The sequence below is a fragment of the Protopterus annectens genome, chromosome 1.part1 (genome assembly GCF_019279795.1).
Source record: "Protopterus annectens isolate FY-2018-M chromosome 1.part1, PAN1.0, whole genome shotgun sequence".
Taxonomy (NCBI): Eukaryota; Metazoa; Chordata; order Ceratodontiformes; family Protopteridae; genus Protopterus; species Protopterus annectens.
In genome coordinates, this window is record NC_056726.1 from 943,586,312 (window position 1) to 943,606,858 (window position 20,547).

Here is a 20,547-nt window from a genome sequence, read left to right on the forward strand (position 1 = left end):
GCGTAGCTCGATGGGATTTCGATTTTCTGAGGTGCAGCATGTCCATTAATTCTGGGTTGGACATGGCTTTATACGTCAGGCACAGATCGCCTCTGAGCAGGCAGTATGCCACTGAGTAGAGCTGGAGTTTCTTTAACCGGGCAGCATATGGCATCTGTTTGAGCCCTTTGATCCTCTTAGTGAGGTACTTTTGGGGTCTTTCCAGTTGCTGCAGGTGTCTGGTAAGGTACATCCCAAAAGGGGCATTGTACTCAATTATGGGCCTGATGAGGGATGAGTAAAGAGGCACGATGACCTCCCCTGATCTAGATGTGAATCCCTTCATGATTAGGTGGGCTATATAAAATGTTTTTCTAACCACTTTGGCCACGTGGTTGTCAAATGAGAGATTGCTATCAACTTGGGTCCCCAGGTCCCTAATTACTTCTTCTGTACTTAATGGATTACCACCTATGTGGTAATTTGTGGGCACTTTGTTTTTGCCAAAGGGGATGACTATACACTTTTTGGTGTTTAGTTTGAGGCCATGGCTCTGGCACCAGTTGTCTGTTTCTATGAGGCCCTTTTGGAGGATGCTTGTGTCGGCTTTAGAGTCTATTATGGCGCCCAATTTGCAGTCATCTGCGAACTTGGTCAGCCACAGTCCTTCCGTGTTGGCCTGTACCTCCGAGAAATATATACCGAACAAGAGAGGTCCCAGGACTGAGTCTTGTGGGACGTCACTTGTAACTGGTTTGGAGTCTGACATGGCTCCAGCAATTCTAACCATGTGGGTTCTGTCCTTGAGCCAGTTTGCAACCCATCTGGTGACATAGGGGTTTATATTTAAGCTGGTAAGCTTATCTATAATGCCCGAGTGGGGTATTGTATCGAAGGCTTTTGCGAGGTCCAGGTAGGCTGTGTGGACCACCTTCCCCTCGTCAATGGCCTTGGTGACTGTTTCAAAGAAATCAACCAGGTATAAGAGGCAGGATCTGCCCTTAACAAAGCCGAACTGGGTAGGATCCAGTGTCTGTAGGTCCCCAATATCTTTATTTATGAGGTCCATGATGATCCTTTCCATAGCTTTGCAGACCAAGCTAGTCAGGCTTATGGGGCGATAGTTTCCAGGATCTGTTGAGGCACCACCTTTGTGGAGAGGGACCACCGTTGCTGTACGCCACTCTTTGGTGCATATCCTGTAGTAAGGCTGAGATTGAACAGTAGTTTTATGTTTGGGTTTAGCTCTTCTTGGAGTTCATCTAGGATGCAGCCCGGGACACCGTCTGGTCCCATTGATGCTGTTTTTTTGCTTTGGAGAGGGCGGCTCTTACCTGAGCACCTGAGATGTCAGGGGGGCAGCACTCTGCTGGGATAGATATTTGCCCTTTTGGTGGGGAAAGGGGGGAGAAGTTTGTGCTGAACCTGTCAGCTAGGATGTTGGCAATGTCTGTGGGTTCGGTGTATTTTTTGTCATTTTGGACTAATTCTGAGCATATCTGGGAATTCCCACCCAGGTTTCTAACATAACTAAAGAAAGCCTTGTGATTATCCTTAGTGTCCTGTGCAACTTTTCTCTCGAAGCTGGCCTTAGACGATTTTATGAGTGCCCATAGTTTTTTGCTAATACTGATCAGAGATGCCTTCCCTTTTTGGGATTTTGCTCTATCATGTAATAGCTTCCTCCTTCTATTGTATAGTTTGTTTATGGCTGGGGTCCACCAGACAGGATGCCTGCCTTTGGAGGATTGGGTCTTGGTTTTCTTTGGGATTGCATGATCCATGCATTCCTGAAGGTGTTCATAGAATGCGTTTATAAAGGATTCTGCGGTCTGGGCCGTATTTTCCACAGGCCCGGGGGCTTTGAAGGATTCCACCTCGGTTTTGAGGAGTGTGAAATTTGCTTTAGAGAAGTTTTTCACTGTGGTTTTCTGGGCAGGGGTTGGGGTCGGGATGTGAATATCTAGTGAGATTAGTTTACGGTCTGATCTTACCAGTGAGGGATACACTTCTGGTCTGGAGCATAGAGTCCCCATGTTGGTGATGATCAGGTCTAGTATGTTTTCCCCTCTTGTGGGAGTGGTAACAAGCTGTTCCATAGCATTTGAGTTTATAAATTCTAGGAACCTTTGGGCTAGGGTGTTGGAGCTAGAGCAATGCTCCCAGTCTATGTTTGGGTAGTTGAAGTCGCCCAATATAATGGTGTTTGGAGAGACCTTCATATTTTCCAGTGTTCTCAGGAAGGCCGAGTGGGGTTCCTGGGTTTGGGAGGGTGGTATGTAGCAGGCTATAAACTGGAAGGCAGTTTTACCCACTGTTAGTTGCACATGGATAGTCTCTGATGCTTCGTGCTGTGCCACCAACCTGGAGGTGTGGGTATCTTTGACAAATATTGATACTCCCCCTCCTTTTGTGGTTCGGTCTAAGTTTTGGGGCCGAAAAACATGGTATGAGGTATAACCTGGTAGTGCCGGGGTGCTCTCGGGAGCCTTGAATCAGGTTTCTGTTACTGCACAGATATCAATGTTCTCCATGCTGAGGAGAGTTTCGAGTGCGTGCATCTTGAGGTTTAGACTTCTGGCGTTGAGTAGCATTACTCTTAGTTTCTTATCCCTTGTGGTACCTATGGAGGTGGGTTTGTCTTTTGAGCCTTGCCTAAAAAAGGCACTATGGGGGTGCCAATATCCGAAAGCCCAGGGGTGACAGGTGCAAGCCATCCCTAGCGAAGCATCGTGGCTTGTCGAGCATGTCATCCCAGGCTGATAGGCATTGGATCCCCTTTGAATGACACCAATACTTAAGCCAGTTGTTGAAATTGATCATCTTGTCTTCATATTGTGACATCATTCTGGTGAGGGTAAGATGCTACTCAAGGTCAGGGTCATACCGGCCTGGGCTACATGCTCAGAGAGCTCCTCTGTGTCTCTTTTCATGTAATCCAGGGAGGTACGTCTCAGGTCATTCACACCAGCATGGACAATGACTGAGTCATATTTGTACTTGCCTTGGAGTGACCTGAGTGCTTGTGTTATGTGGCGGATCCTAGCACCCAACAGGCAGCTCACCATGACCTTCTCCTTGTTCAGCCTGGTGAGTGGGACGTCAGTGTGCCTGACGATAGAATCACCTATTACAAGTGTATCAGGTGTGTTGTTTAGCCTTAAGGGCTGTGACTGTTCTGCACACTGGCTTTGTGAGCTATGTGTTGCACCTATTTTGTTTTGGAGTAGCGGTTGCTTGGGTGTCTGCTTTGGAGGTCTCTGTTGCTTAGGCAGATTTTTATTTATTGCCTCCGAGTATGTTTTTGTGTGTTTATGTGTTTGGTTTGCTGTCGTGGTAGGTCTATGTGAGACTGGAATTGTAGTGTGTGTGGTTTCCTTCTCCTCCTGACTGGTTACACCAGTACTGAGTTGAGAGAGCTTAGCCTCCAGTTTGGCTATATGGTTGCATCTCTCACATGTGTTGGAATTTGTTGGGAGGAGGAGAGGGTTGTCTGTGTACATGAGGCAGTTGTAACATTGCCTCAGGATTCCCAGATTCACCAGCTGGACTGGAGAGGAGATTAACAACTGACCTTTGGACATGCTAGAATAGTATTGGGAATTCCTTTATAATTGAAAAAAGGGCCAATGGGGAACAAGGTACTCAAGGGGAGTTTGTGAGGGTGTAGTGCTTTTAATTTTTTAGTGCTGACTTATATAATTGCTTTAGTGAGCAAGTGCCAGGCTTTAGAGTAGGAATAGGGTGTTTATTATGAGAACTAGATCAGTTCTAAGGGAAAAAGTGAAGAGCAGACTTTGTGGAGCCGAGAATGGTTTAAACCCAATTAAGCGGCGTTGCCCAGTGCAAAGCCGCGCTAAAGCGGGTTTTATACAGGGGAGACTTGAACAAGCTAGAAATTGGCCCAAAACGGCCAATAGACTACCAGATTCTTGTGCTGGGAATACTCCTCCAGGGATAGATAGGCTGCTCTAAGCTCCCCACTACCACTGGTGAACAAAGAAGCCTCCCTTTATCCAAGAAAGGAAATGGGCAACACAGGAACTTTCCAAAAGTCCAGAATACAGCAAAGCCTGTATTTGGACTACTCTAGGTCAGGAAAGACGGGAAACAAGGATATTTTTTTTGTTTTTTTTCTTTTTTTGCAACAAACAGCAGGAAAATGCAATAAATATGTAACACAGGCTAGCGCACTTGAGTGTGTAGCCTCAACAGGTAAATGCAACAAACAGGGCAAACTTTAAAAGTGCAGGTGCAAAAACAACTTTAAACAGTTTAAAACAGTTCAAGAAGCAGAAATACTTGCAGTTTAGCTAGATCGGATAGTCACCCGGGTAGTAGCAGCAAAAAAAAAAAACACTTTTATCAGATTAGCAGTCGCTCTTTTAGCCTCTCTGCTGCTAGCACCACTCTGCAGGACCACGAGGAGCTTGGCTGAGTAGTAACAAGCGCAAAAACCGTGCCAAAGTGGGTTTTATACAGGGGGACTTGAAAGAGCTAGAAATTGGCCCAAAATGGCCAATAGACTACCACTTTGTGGAATGACCGTGTATAGGTCTCGAACATCAATTGTTAAAAATTGATGTTCCTGATGGAATGGGATATCCCCGAGTTCTTTAAGGAAACTCCAAGAGTCCCTACATATTTGGTGCTCCTTCTCAATTAATGGCTTCAAAATGCTGTCAACATATTTAGCACAACTATATGTAATGGACCCTCTCCTGTCGACAATAGGTCTAAACAGGGGGTCCCTAATCCTTTTATGAAGGGACTCTTGGAGTTTCCTTAATGTTCAAGACCTATACACGGTCATTCCACAAACCCTAGGGTTAGAATGGATTAGGGACTTTTTAAGTTCAAGTACAGGAAAGTGTAATATATGTTATTGAAACTCTGTTGGACATTGTTCTTTCTAACAACTTTATGTGGTTCGAAGGAAACATCTTCCTTCAAAAATCAGGTGTTGCCATGGGGTCCCCCTGCGGCGGAAGTTTCGCTAATTGCATTATGGTGCATTGGGAAACTACCTTGCTGTTTTTTAACCCTTTGTTTAAAAACTATGTTGCTTGGTACACTTGGTACCAAGATGACATGTTTTTAATTTGGAAAGGCCCTTCTAGTCTGGTACCAGAATTTATGGCTACTATAACTACCCTAACTGACTTCCTAGACTTTACTTATGTTTTACATCCGGATTTTACTAACTTTCTGGACATTTGCATTCATAAAGACTATCACAATAGTAGGTTTAGAACTACTAGATATAGGAACCCTACTTACTCAAATTCATTCCTCCATTTTTCTAGCTCTCATCCCTATCACCAGAAAAGAGCGGTAGTTAAGGGACAGTTAGTTAGAGCTGCCAGAATGGTTTCAGAGGAGATGGACTTTATAAGTGAATGTCAACTCCTGGAGAGTATGTTTGTTAACAGGGGATATCCCCTGTCATTAATTTCTAGCATTTCTGCAGAGGTTATCACCAAAAGGCAAATAGGGTATTTTCAACCTTTATTATTAGCTAAGACAACTGTTGAAAATAACTTAGAAGCTAATTAGGGAACCTTTTTACAAACAGAGTCCCATGGGTTTACCACCAGTTTCCTTTGCACATACAATCTTGACCATGTATTAATAAGAAACATCTTAAATAAAAATTGGGCTCTTATAATGGAGGATAGTAGGTTGAACAATACTTTAGGTGACGTACCTAGGGTGGTTTTCAGACGTGGCCATAATTTGAAGTCACTTCTGGAATATTCCAGGAAGCCTTTGGTAAATAAACATATGGGTAGGACAAAGTGTGGGGCATGTCACCAATGTAGATTTATTAACACTACATATCAATTTAAGATACGTGACAAATGGTATAAAGTCCAAGGTAGATTTTCTTGCGATTCTAAAGGGGTAGTTTACTCCGCATGTTGCTTGAACTGTCCCTCTTTCTATATTGGAAAGACGGAAAGAAAGTTTAGGCAAAGGATTTATGAACATCAATATGCCATTAGAAGGAAAGATACGAATAACACCTTAGCTAGGCATATAGAAGAATTTCCTGACCACAGCTTTAGGTTTAATGTATTGAACCAAGTACAGCTTGACGTTAAAGGGTGACCATGGCAAATTAAACTTGAGATAGAGGAATTATTATGGCAAATTAGAACAGTAGCTTATTTGCCTCCAGGTCTCAACGAAACAGTATCTATTAAATGTTTTTTTTAAATTAGCAGCATTGAAGACATGAGTTCCTTTATTATTAAGGAACCTCTTTATATCATTTCCTGTTGGTGGCCACTATCAAATAACATTTAATATGTGTTTTATATTTATTTTCATTTTTATTGTTTCATTTTTATTTGTATAATTATAATTTTTTCGAAATGAGTGTTTAAACACCTTATGAAAAGAATGATGTGGATTTAACTTTAATGGTTTGCTTTCTAATCTAGAAAAACTGTGGAGCTGACCATCAAGTGTCATTTATCTTGTTTAACAACATCGACTTTTGGGAAAATAATTTTTATGTTGTTTAACACTTGTACAAGTTCCTAGTTTGGGAACTTGTTTGTATTAATTGAGGCATGAGAAGCATTAATTGTTTAATTGGGCAGTTAGTGTGTTATATATTTACACCCTAAACTTGTGTGACAGTTTGTCTGAAGAAGGAAACGTATTGGCGTTTCCGAAAGCGCTCACATTAAATTTTTTATGTTTTTAGCTTCAGCTTGCTTTGCTGCTTTTTTGCTTTCAACAATTTGTCGAAGTTTTGTTTATTTAGATTTGAGAAGAATTTTTTTAATGTAACTGTTTGGAATAGGATTTAGTGAGAATGGGTTATTTTGGGTTTGAGGTGAAGTGGAAGGTGTGGGGTGGTGAGGGTGGGAATTTTGTGTGAGTTTGCTGATGGTATCTATAAAGTAGGTGTTGAACAGGGATGTGGTTTCTAGGGGTGAGTGATTGGGGCATGGGTTTGGGGTAGTGAGATTACCAGGGTGGAGAATTTGATTAACAGTATTCCAGAGTTGTTTAGGGGTTTTGGGTTCTGTAGTTTGGGGTGTGAGATAAAAGTTCTTTTTGTCAGTGTTTATGTGTTTTTTGGTTAGATTTCAGAGTTGCCTATATTGTTCATAGTGTGTGAGAGATTTGGTCTTGGTCCAGAGTTTGCAGGCTGAGTCTCTGTTTTGAATAAGAGACTAAGTTGAGTTGGTGAGCCGGGAGAAGAGAGGGATTTGACTCTAACAGCTCAGGCAGGAGCAAGGGAGTCAAATTTTATTTAGGAAGTTGGAGATGAACTGGAGAGCAGCTTCGTCGAGAGGTAGGGAAGTGAGGAAGGTCCAGTTGATAGCAGAGAGAGAATTGTTAAATGTGTCAGTGTTAAAGTTGGATATTTTGCAGCACTCTTTGAATTTATGAGGTCTGGAGAGTTAGGGAGAGTATCTTTGGACACAAATGGGGGAATGGTCACTAATGGAGTCAGGAAGGGCTTCAGGTTGGTTATAGAGGTTAGGTTTGGAGATGAGAATCCAGTGGAATATGAATTGGTATTAGTTGGTTTGTGTAGAAATGTTGGAGAAGTGATGAGTTGTGAATAAACATAGAGGTTTATGCTGGTGATAGGGGAGTTGGAGGAGAGGGGAGCCCAGCTGATATTAACATCACCTAGTATTATAGTTTCATTAGTTATGTTATCAGTCTTCCACTGGAGAATCCCTTCTAAGATAGGTATGTTCTCACCAGGAGGTATGTAGATGGCAACTATAGTGAAAGTTCTGTGATTGTTAAGTTTGCTATTGATGATGATAAGTTCAACTCAATGAAAGGAGGGGGGATATGCTAGTGGGGATAAGGTTAGGGGATCAGAGTGCATAATGGCAATGCCTCTACCTTTTTTATGAGTTCTGTCATGGTGTAGAATGTTATAGTGGGGGAGAAATTCATTGTCAGCATTATGGGGCTTGAGCCATGTTTCTGAAAGGGCTATAATGTTGGTGGAGTGTTGGGCTATCCAGCAGTGGAATTTAGCTATTTTGCTATGAATCATATATTGATACTCATGTTTAGCATATGGTATTCAGATGACAATGTGATGCCAATAAATCAATTAAGAAATTAAATTATATAGCAAGAGAAAGAAACTGCTTAGTGATTATAAGAGGTCTCATTTTGCCTACCTTAAGAGCACACTTAAACAAACTAACAAAGAACATAAGGGAACCATTAGGAAGCTCAAAGTTGAGTATGAACTTAAAACAGCCACTAGCACCAAAAATAACTACAAATCTTCTTATAAATATGTCAGAAAGTTAAGAACTAACACCTAACAGTGTTTTGGAGCTTGTCTATAATAATACTACACTCTCTGACCCAAAGGAAATAGCTGATATCCTAGCTAATAAATTTAGTACACATTTTACTCCACCTACAGATACAGACATCCCATAGGTTCCACTGTCCTAGACACCCACTTTAATTACTATGGAGCCCTTTCAAAAACTAAGAATACTTTATCCATGGGCCCTGACCACATACCAAGTTGTCTGATTATCAATGCCACATAGTGCCTTTCCAAACTCCTATTTGAACTCTTTAATCTACGCCTCCCCACTGGTTATATTCCTGAATCCTGAAGAAGAGCAGTTGTAATGCCTTGACACAAGTGTGGCCCAACCACAGACACTGGCAGCTATAGACCCATTAGTCTCACTACTCTCATATCTAATGCTGTGGAGCACATTATCTCAGACTTCATTAATTTGATCATTGAAAATCTCTTAACCCTGGACCCTTGTCAATTTGGCTTTATCAAATGAAGGTCCTGCTTCTATAAACTTCATTAATAACTTTGAAAAAGTAACTGAAGCAGTGGATAGTGGTTATGCAATGCATACAGCATATCTAGACCTGAACAAGGCCTTTGACACTATTCCCCATGCAAGCATTATTGATAGACCTGTAAATCTGAATATAAATGCATATAATGTACAATGGATAGCTAAGTAGTAATCTAACAGAACCCATGTGGTTAGAGAAACAGGTGCCATGTCTGAAAGCAAAACAGTTACCAGTGATGTGTCACAGGACAAGGCTATGGGCCCTCTCCAATCTGGCATACATTTCTCAGATCTTCAGGGCACCATTTCTGGCTTATGGTTAATTAAGTCTACAGATGACTGTAAGCTGGTGTTGCTATTCAATCCTCAACTAAGTCACAATTGTTTCACCATGGTTTAGCCAGATTAACAACTGGTGCAAGGACAATGACCACAAATTAAATGTGAAAAAAATGCAGCATAGTTCATACTGGTAAGCAAAACAGTTTCCCTTACCATATAGGAGATGCACCCCTCCAATCAGACACTGTTGGAAGGGATCTGTCTACTCTTGCTGATAATTTCTTATCTTTTTACCATAAGGTCCCAACAGTAATTTGGAAAGACTTTTATCTGGTCCATCTAATTTCCGAAGGCATCTCCACTAGGTCCAAAAAAGTTCTAATTCCTCTTTACTCATATCTTATCTGATTCATTATTGAATATAATGCACCTTTTGGCATGCGTTTATCTAAACATATCACATAACTTGAGAGACCTCAGTGATCATAATTAAAAAGATCAGTAGCCACAAAAAAATCTTAGCTATCAAGAGAGACTGACAGCCCTATCTCTGTACTCAGTCTCTTAGAGACTCCTCTGTGGAAATCTATGTCTAGCCTTTCATGCCATGAAAGATCCAACCCTATTTAATCTCCTATTCCTTTCAAGAAGTAATAATACATCAAATAATCGGTTAAAAAACGAAACCTTCATCAGCTAATAAATAAGACACATTGGCATGATAGATTCATATCCTAATATATCCCTCTCCTCTGGAGCAAAGTTCCACTGCATATCAAGCAGAATAGCACCTTCGCAACCTTCAAGGTAAACCTAGATAATTGGGTGGGCAGCCTCAAATTCTCTCCTGGTCTATCTTGCCCTGCCCTCTTTGAGGCTAGTGGGAAATTTTGAATAGGGTTTTTTGGCTAGGCCTGAAATGGACTGCAGACTGATTGCCTCATATTTACATATGAACCTATCATTGCATAAGAAAAAGAAGAATAAAGGAAATCACATACGAACAAGTCTGCTAACTGCTGCACAGCAATGCTGTCTTTTAACTTTTATTTCTAAATTCACTACCACAAACTAATATAGGAAAACAAACAATTCAACATCAATCAGTGGATTCTGATATTTCTTATGTGCTCCCATTTCTGTATTTCATCTTTACTCACTAGGCTATATTAAACAGAAGCAGTTACAGAACCTAAGTTTAGCTTTGTCAAATAAAATGGTCGTATTTTATACCTGAAAATATGTTATGGTATGTAGGGCATTCAACAAGAAATAACTAACTGGTCATACTCAAGGTTTGTTTTACTTTAGTAACTTATAAGCTAACCAAATTTTGATTTGCGGATGTGAAACTAGTGCTTGACAAATGACAGAAGCAATCTTTATAATTAGCCTTTAACAAGGAAAATGAATACAACTGCATTTGCATTAATTTGTATGCGTTTTAATCATATATTTCCCCATTCTCTTTAGATAACCCCCATATGTGGTATTACATTGCTGTTTCTCTTGGGATTGTTTGTCTTTTACAGCTGGGAATAATAGTATTCACTATACACTGTAAGTATAGAACAATTATATTTATGGTTTAAATGTATCTTAACTAAAGCAAAATAGTAGAATCTACTTACCAAACTATGGCTTTCTATAAAGACAGTATTTTTGTATGCAGATGCTAAAGTCACTTTTTACTTTGTAATGTCTACGTGATTTGGACAGAAGGTCAAAATTCACTGAAGTAAAAAATGCTAATTATTTTCAAGTATCAAGCCCAACCTTAGATTTTGCTATATAATTATGGGGGGAGATTTGGTGTACATCCCCCTAAATGGACCAGTCAGTTAAAATACTTTTGCTCATGACTGAGGGTAGACAAGATGAGAAGACTGAGTAGTTGATGGGTGCCTGTAACAAGGGCAGTACTGAAAATGTTATACCACAACAGAGCGGTGAAACTTCAAATGGCTCATAGGGTAAGGCTGTCAGTTTTTTTCTGGTAGATCTAATCATCCTCATCTATGAACAAGAGCTTTGGGTAGAGACAAACACAAATGGTCAAAAGGAGGTTCTTTCACATACTACAGTGAGAAGCTCAACAGTCTCTAATGATCCAAGAAAAAAGGTGTTTCTCCTGTGGGTTGACAGGAGATGCGACTTGGGCATCTCCAGTAGCAGGGGTATCAGGTATATTTGTACCACTATAATGACACTCCAGGGCAGACCCTGAGCATGCTGCAGAGGTTCTGTCTCTCATCTTGCCTTGGAACACTTGGAGATCCCATAAGATGCATTGGGATCTGTATTTGAGGGTAGGAAAGTCTGGTTCTCCCTTTTCAGCCTGCAACTAAGTCACTAAGAGAAGCAGTTTAAAAAAGGTATGGCTTGAAAAATGCATCTTATGCATCACCATTTATTTTTATTTTTATTTTTGATTGACTGTCATATAGGCACAACTTATTGCTTGTTTTTAATGTATAATATCATTAATTGAAAATAAGTATCACACATTTTACACTGACATTTGAAACTGGCTGAGGGTTACAGTAATTAACAAACATGACTAGTAATATGCATAGATATTTCTTCTAATATTTGATTTGCTGATTGGTTCCAAGAAATATTATATCATTGTTTGATGATACCAATTCATGAGAAGTATCCTGGGTATTTGTTTACCATTCTGCAAAGCAATCTGTGCTATAATTTTAAATATTACAAACATTTTGTAATTCATCTCTCACAATGTAGACATTTGAACTATAAGAAGTTTGAAAACAATAATAGCCTATACATAATTACAATTTACTTTTCATAGACATATTGTCTATTGTTTCTTCTAAATAGTAACCCCTCTTGTAAATTTGCATTTGGATACTCCTCCTGGGCCCATCCCATTTGCTCACTCAAAAAAAAAAAAATTGCACTTTATTCATCTGCTTTTACTGTATTTGTGTTTCTTCCTACTTTATTACTTTATTTTGCTTTTGCATCATCTTAAAAGTACTCAATTGTATTGATTACTGCTTGGTGTAACTATCATTCTAAGCCTTTTGGTTTAAGCACTTGGACTTCAGACCAGTTGTTTTACATTAAGAAGGTTTGTGGTCTGCACTGTTGTGACAGCACGGGTAGCTTACATCCTTCTAAGTTGAGAACTGCTGATTGAAGGCTCAGTGTCTGTTATTCTAAAAGTTTATTAGTTCTGGTTTAAGCACTTGGGCTTCAGGCCAGTTATTTTGCGTTAAGAAGGTTTGTGGTCTGCACTCTCGTAGGAGGCAAAGCTGGACTCTGCACTTCTGAGCTGGGAATTTATGGTTAAAGGTTTATAGTGCCTGCATATTTTAACTGCTTCTTACTGAAATTAGTGCTCCTTGTTTGCTGTAGCATAGACTAGATCCAGGCCTGCTGAATCTAGCTTTGTTTGTTTAACTTGAGCACTAATCCAGGCCTTTTTAAAAGTATTCAATTGTATTTACTACTGCTTGGTAGTAACCTGATTAAAGTGTAGCTATCATTCTAAGTCTTTTGGTTTAAGCACTTGGACTTCAGACCAGTTGTTTTACATTAAGAAGGTCTGTGGTCTGCACTGTTGTGGCAGGACAGGTAGCTTACATCCTTCTAAGTTGGGAACTGCTGATTGAAGGCTCAGTGTCTGTTATTCTAAAAGTGTATTAGTTCTGGTTTACGTACTTGGGCTTCAGGCCAGTCATTTTACATTAAGAAGGTTTGTGGTCTGCACTCTTGTGGGAGGAGAGGCAGGACTCTGCCCTTCTGAGCTGGGAATTTCTGGTTAGAGGCTTATAGTGCCTGCATATTTGAACTGTTTCTTACTGAAATTGGTGTGCCTTGTTTACTGTCGCATAAACTAGATTCAGGCCTGATGAATCTAGCTGTGTTTGTATAACTTGAGCACTAATCCAGGCCTTCTTTTTTGGAGAAGGTTCCCCTGCACCCCAGTGGCAGGAGTGTGCAGTTAGAAGTTGTCTGATTGAAGACTACAGGAACAGTGCTCAGTTTTGAGATTTTTTTACTGGTTAATTGGGTTGTTGTTGTTTGTCTTTTGGCTTTTCCCAATAAGGGGTTGCCACAGTGGAACTCCGGTCCGCTAATGATTGGCAGTAGATTTTTACGAAACGCCGAGGTGCCAGCTCGACACCCAACCTTCAACGAAGGCATGCCCATTTACGCACGCATGTCTCTCGAATGCTACCCAACCGCGGGGAGGACACGAAGACTCCACACAGAAGGCACTCCCAAGCCACGCCGAGAATCGAACGGGAGAACCTCTTGCTGTGAGGTAACAACGCTACTGCTGTATACCGTGGCTACTTGTTTAAAAGCCTTTTCTGATTGCTTGTAGTCATCTAAAGCTGTTTTAGGTGTATTTTGTACTGTTTGTAGTCATTTAAAGCTGTTTTAAGTGTATTTTTTTCTGTTTTTGCCTTATCTTTTCAAAAAAATCTTTCCTTGCTTCCCACCTTTCTAAGCTAGTATAGTCCAGTTTTCAGGCTAGTGTGGAATTCAGGGCTGTGTACAAGTTTCTGAGTTGCCCATACCTTATTGGACAGAAGGAGGTTTCTCTGTTCACCTGTGAGAGAGGGAGCTTTGAGCAGCCATCCGTCCCTGGAGGAGTGGTTCCAGCCCAGAAGTTAGTAGTTTATAGGCCATTTTGGGCTAATTTCTATCTCTTTCATTTCCCTGCTGTAAAAACCATGTTTGCACAGTTTTGCACATCTGGGCAGTGCTGGTTAGCAAGGGCTACATTATTCCCAGATCCACCAAGTCTCCTCTTCAGTTTTTGCCTTGAAAGTAGTCTAACTCTCAACCTAAGCACTTAAAAAGCATCCTACAGTCCAGCACTTGCTCATACCTAATAGCAAGCACTAATATACCCCAACACTTGATTGCCCAGCAGGGCAAGGCTCATTATTCACCCCTCACCAACCAAGTGACTAAGCAGCTCACCCTACTATTCAGGCATGACCAAAGGGCAATTTCAGGTATACTCTCCAGTGCAGCTGGTGAACCTTGGATATCCTGAGGCAATGTTACAACTGCCTCATGTACACAGACAACCCTCTCCTTCTGCCACAAAACATTACCATATGTGAGAGATGCAATTATATAGCTAAACTGGAGGCTAAGCTCTCTCCACCCAAGACTGGAACAGGCAATCATGAAGAGAAGGTTAAAACGTGCACCACACCTCCAGCCTCACATAGACATACTAAACCAGCACTGGCAAAAATACCCATAAATACATGAAATCATACTCAGAGGCTCTAAATAAAAACCTGCAAAAGCATCAGAGACCTCCAAAGCAGACACCCAAAAAACCTTTACCTCTTGTCACAAACCAGACAACACATAAAACACAAAATCAGTGTGCCACACAATCACAGCCCTTAAGGTGAAATAACATACCTAACACACTAGAAATAGATGACTCTATAGTCAGACACACTGACATCTCACTCACTAGGCTGGACAAGGTTACTGTTAGCTGCCTGTCGGGAGCCAGAATCCGCCACATAACACAAGTACTCAGGTCACTTCAGAACAAGTACAAATATGACTCTGTCATTGTTCATGTTGGTGTGAATGACCTGAGACATACCTCCCTGGGCTACATGAAAAGAGACATGGAAGAGCTCTCTGATCATGTAGCCCAGGCGGGTATGACCCTGACCCTGAGTAGCACCCTGCCCTCACCAAGAATGATACCGCAGTATAAAGAAAAAATTATCAGTTTCAACAATTGGCTAAGCTTCTGCTGTCATTCAAAGGGGATTCAGTGTCTGTCAGCCTGGAACGACATGCTCGACAAGCCACGTTGCTTGGCAAGAGACGGCTTGCACCTATCACCCCTGGGCTTTAAAATACTGGCCAAGGCTCTTGCTGCCCCCATAGTGCCTTTTTTAGACAAGGTTCAAAAGTCAAACCCACTTCCGTAAACAGCACAAATAAAAAAATGAGGGATATGCTACTCAACGCCAGGAGTTTAAATCTCAAAATGCACGCGCTCGAAGCACTCCTCAGTATGGAGAACGTCGACATCTGTGCAGTAACTAAAACCTGGTTCAAGGCTCCACAAAGCACAACAGCACTACCGGGCTACAACTCATACCACACATTTTAGCCATAGAACATGGACCAAAACACTAAAGGAGGTGGTGTATCCATATTCATCAAGGATACCTACACCTCCAGGTTAGTGGTGCAGCATGATACCTCTGAGATCATCCATTTGCAACTAACATCAGGCAAATCTGCAGTGCAAATTGTGGCCTGCTACAGATCACCCTCCATGACCCAGGACCACCACTCCACCTTTTTGGAGATACTGGATAACATGAAGGTCCTACTGAACACCCTAATATTGGGCGATTTCAATTACCCTACCGTTAACTGGGAAAACTACTCAAGTACAAACTCCCAGGTCCAGCGCTTCCTGGAATTTATCAACTCCTATGCCCTGGATCAGCTGGTAAACTCCCCTACCAGAGGTGAAAACATATTGGACCTGGTCATCACCAACATGGGCGACAAGTGTTCCGCACCGGAGGTCAACTCGTCACTGGTAGATCAGACCATAAACTAATCACTCTGGATGTCCACACCACACCACCATTCAACCAATGAAACTACAGTGAAAACCTTTTCTATACTTCCAACATGGGAGGACTTTGGCTGACAAAGTTTGCAGATGACTGCAAACTGGGCGCCATAGTGGAAAGTGCATCGGACACGGATATCCTTCAGAAGGGACTCACGGAAACAGATAGCTGGTGCCAGAGCCATGGCCTGAAGTTAAACGCCAAAAAATGTATAGTCATACCCTTCGGGAAAAACAAGGTAACCCCAAGCTACCATATAGGTGGCAATCCACTAAGCACAGAAGAGGTTATCAGGGACCTGGGGACCAAGGTTGACAGTGGCCTTTCTTTTGACACTCACGTTGCTAAAGTGGTTAGAAAGACCTTCTACATTGCCCACCTGATCATGAAGGGATTCACATCCAGATCTAGTGAGGTCATTGTTCCCTGTACTCTTCACTTATCAGACCAATGATCGAGTACAATGCCCCATTCGGGATGTATCGCACCCGACATCTGCAGCAATTGGAGAGACCCCAAAAGTTCCTCACCAAAAGGATAAAGGGACTCCAAAATCTGTCATATGCTGCCAGATTGAAGAAACTCCAGCTCTATTCAGTTGCATACCGTCTGCTCAGAGGTGACATGTGCCTGACATACAAGGCCATGTCCAACCCGGAATTAATGGACATGCTCCACCTCAAAAATCCAAATCCACCAAAACCACTAGAGCAAGCGACTTAAACCTTAGCACGGATATAAATAGGACGTGCTGGAGGGATAGATTTATCACTCAGAGACTCCCTATGCTGTGGAAAAAAATCCCGGTCCATGTGAGGCAGAGCACCTCGCTGGCTCTGTTCAAGAGAAATCTTGACCTGTGGATGGGAGATCGTAGGTTTATCCCGGGAATCATCTCTGTGTCACTGCTGGACAGAGGCACAACAAACTAATGGGCACAGTATTTTTTCATATAAGGGGTGGCGTAAGCCACAAAAATTTGGGCTAGGCTTATAAATGCCTTAGGGCAGATAGCCTAGTATAAACCTATGAACCTATGAACCTATACCAAACTTCACCTTACTTAAGACAGAGGTGGTAAGTTTCACAGTCCCCATGCTAAAGGATAACAGTGTCCAAGATGCAGGAACCTTTACAAATGCACTCTATGAGCACCTACAATGATGCATGAATCGTGCCATCCCTAGCAAAACCAAGACTCACTCCCCTAAGAGAAGGAAACCAGTCTGGTGGACCCCTGCCATAAACAAGCTATACAATAGAAGGAGGAAACTAGTTCATAAAAAAATCAAATCCCAAGAAGGAAAGACATCCCTGATCAGTATCAGTAAGAAACTAAAGTCCCTCATAAAATCATCCAAGGCTGACTTCAAAAGAAAAATAGCCAAGGATTCGAAAGATAACCACAAAGCCTTCTTTACTATGTCAAGAATCTATGTAGCAACTCACAGATATGCTCTGAGCTAGTGCAAAATAGCACAAAATATACTGAACCTACTGATATTGCCAACATCCTGGCAGATAGATTCAGTGCAAACTTCACCCCCCTCTCACCCCCAAAAGGGCCTACAACAATACCGGAAAAGTGTAGTGTCCCAGAAATTACAGACACACAGGTGAAAACAGCCCTTTCAAAAGCTAAAAGCACAGCATCAATGGGGCCAGATGGTGCCCCAGGCTGCGTCTTGCATGAACTACAGAACAAACTAACCCCCCACCTAAACACACTGTTCAACCTCAGACTCTCCACAGGCTATGTGCCCATAGAATGGCTCGCAGCAATGGTTATTCCACTCCACAAAGGAGGGGCCACAACTGACCATGGTAACTATCACCCCCCATAAGCCTGACTAGCCCAGTCTGCAAGGCTATAGAGCGCATCATCATGGAACTCATTAACAAAGACATTGGGAATCTCCAAATACTTGACCTGACCCAGTTCAGCTTTGTTAAAGGCAGATCATGCCTACTAAACCTGGTTGACTTCTTTGAGACAGTCACCAAGGCCATAGATGAGGGGAAGGTGGTTCACACAGCCTACCGTGACCTCACCAAGGCTTTTGACACCATTCCCCACTCAGGAATTATAGAAAAACTCACCAGCCTGAACATAAACCCCTACATCACCAGATGGGGTGCCAAATGGCTTACAGACAGAACTCACATGGTAAGAATAGCAGGCTCCAGGTCCGACTCTAAACCAGTCACAAGTGGTGTCCCACACGGTTCGGTCCTAGGAGCCCTACTGTTCAGCATATACTTCTCAGAAGTACAGGCATACACAGGAGGACTATGGCTAGCCAAGTTCACCGATGACTGCAAACTAGGAGCCATAATTGACTCTTCAGCTGACACAGACATTCTCCAAAAGGGCCTTACTGAGATGGACACCTGGTGTCAAAGTCATGGTCTCAAGCTAAATGCCAAAAAATGCATAGTCATCCCATTTGGGAAAAACAAAACATCCATGAATTACCATATAGGTGGCAGTCCCCTTAATACAGAAGAGGTAATAAGAGATCTGGGGACCCAGGTAGATAGTAATCTCTCCCTTGACAATCATATTGACAAAGTAGTTAGGAAATCCTTCTATGTAGCCCATCTAATTACTAAAGGGTTTGCATCTAGAAATAAAGAGGTTATAGTGCCCCTCTACTCATCACTCATCAGACCCATCATAGAGTACAATTCCCCATTTGGTATGGACCTCACAAGACACTTCCAACAGCTGGAAAGACCATAAAAGTACCTCACCAAGAGGATTACTGGCCTCAAACATATGTCCTATGCAGCCCGACTGGAAAAACTCCGTCTGTACTCAGTGGCATATTGCTTACTCAGAGGTGATCTCTGCCTGACTTACAAAGCCATGTCCAACTCAGAATTGATGGACATGCTCCATCTAAAGAAATCCAAGTCACTGCGAGCCACTCACTCTAGTGAGCTAAACCTTGCCACAACAATAAATAGAACATGCTGAAGGGATAGATTCCTGTCACAGAGACTCCCCATGCTTTGGAACAAAATTCCTAACTACATTAGGCAGAGCCCCTCACTAACAAACTTCAAGAGAAACCTTGACGAGTGGATGGGTAACAGAAAATACACCCCTGGGATCACTTCATTGGCTCTTCTTGACAGAGGCTCAGTTAATTAATCAATGGGGCGGCAAAAGCTGACACACACTCTGGCTAGGCTTATAAATGCCCTCAGGCAGATAGCCTAGTACCTACCTATGAACATATGAACCTATGACATAAAACATTTCAATATATCCGGTTTACAGTATTTGTTACTTTGGACATCAGACTGTGTTCTACACTTTCTTATATGGAAAGAAGTCAGGCTTCAGATCCAGAATATGGAATGTATCTGGTAGGGTTTTGTTAATGGAGCAATTAGGTCTTCCAAGAAAAATGTGTTTCCATATGTGGGTTAGCCAGACATATAACTAGAAAATATGATGTGTGTATGTGTATTTGTGTGTCTGCGTGCATGAGTCTGTATTTGTGTGTGTGTATGTGCCTGCAGCTAACGTATCACACTTTTTACATCTGTCAAATAAACACAGAGTTGTAGAAAGGGCAGGGTGAAGGAAGCAGCTACCCCAGGAGCAAGATGTTAGGGGGACATGACCAGCACTATAAAAAATGTGATGAATGTTTCTGGAATTCACACTTGGGTGGCTGAGCATGAGTGTAGTGTCAGAGTCATTTAAGAGACCATGATATGAAATCCTGGCCACTTAAATCATTTGCTTTGGGAGTGTGTGTACGCGTGTCAGGAAATACTAAAGAAGCAAGTAAGCAAGCATTTCTGCAGTCCAGAGTACATGTTTCTTTTTTTTTCTTTTTTGGAAAGAAGTCCTCAACTTCATAGGAATTTTTCGGTCATCGAATTTAGTCATTGGAGGTGGTGCCTACTGGGTGATTAACCAGGGTGCAACTGACCTAGCTGCTGTTCAACATGTATTGTCCGGAAAGGCAGGAGTGTCTGTGATAATAAATAATGGATCTGTATATATTGTGAATATGTATTACAGCCATCACTACTTTAAGGCTATTATATAGCATAACCATTTTAAGAATTCATATGTTGTTTAATGCATTGTGTCTAGTACCTAGTGACAGAGTATTCTTAATGAGTGAACTCTTAACAATATTCTTGTAGAGTCGCCCTTCATTTTTGTTACATTACTGCTGTATCCTGACATTAATGGCACTATTTAAAATGCAAATTAACCCTCAGCATTCCGACTTCTGCGGTGGTGCAGCGGTGGCGTTGTTGCCTCACAGCAAGAGGTTCTCCTGTTTGAATCTCGGCTTGGGTTGGGAGTGCCTTCTGTGTGGAGTCTGCATGTCCTCCCTGCAGTCGAGTCAGCATTCAAAAGACATGCGTTGAATGGGCATGCCTTCGTTGAAGGTTGGGTGTCGGGCTGGCAACTCGACACCATAAAAACTAACTGCCAATCATTAGCGGACCGAAGTTCGGCTGTGGCGACCCCTAACTGGGAAAAGACAAACAACAACATGTACACAAGGATTCCAGTTAATGAAAAAACATGCTGGTAGGTATATCCAAAACACTTGTCTTTTATTAACTAATATAAGAAAAGATTTAATGCATTCAGTCATACAAACTTTTTCAGTATCTAAACATATTAGATATTTCACATCCATTTTAAACTAAAACCATTTGTTTCCATGTTATGCTTAACACATAAAATACCAAATAAACAACAATAGTAAAAAAAACAAAGAAAAGGAAACATCCAAGTAAATAACCCAAGATTACTAATCTATCATCATTACTTGAAAAAATGTTTCTATATGCACTTTAAG

The 20,547-nt window shown here is 41.6% G+C and overlaps 1 protein-coding gene across 1 annotated transcript in view; it reads left to right on the top strand.

Moving 5' to 3' along the window:
• LOC122808100 (C-type lectin domain family 12 member A-like) overlaps positions 1-20,547 on the top strand; it is a 381,899-nt gene that overhangs the window by 29,256 nt on the left and 332,096 nt on the right. Inside the window, exon 2 of the mRNA XM_044079075.1 lies at positions 10,563-10,649. Coding sequence (XP_043935010.1) covers positions 10,563-10,649 — 87 coding nt within the window. The remainder of the gene's footprint in view (positions 1-10,562; positions 10,650-20,547) is intronic.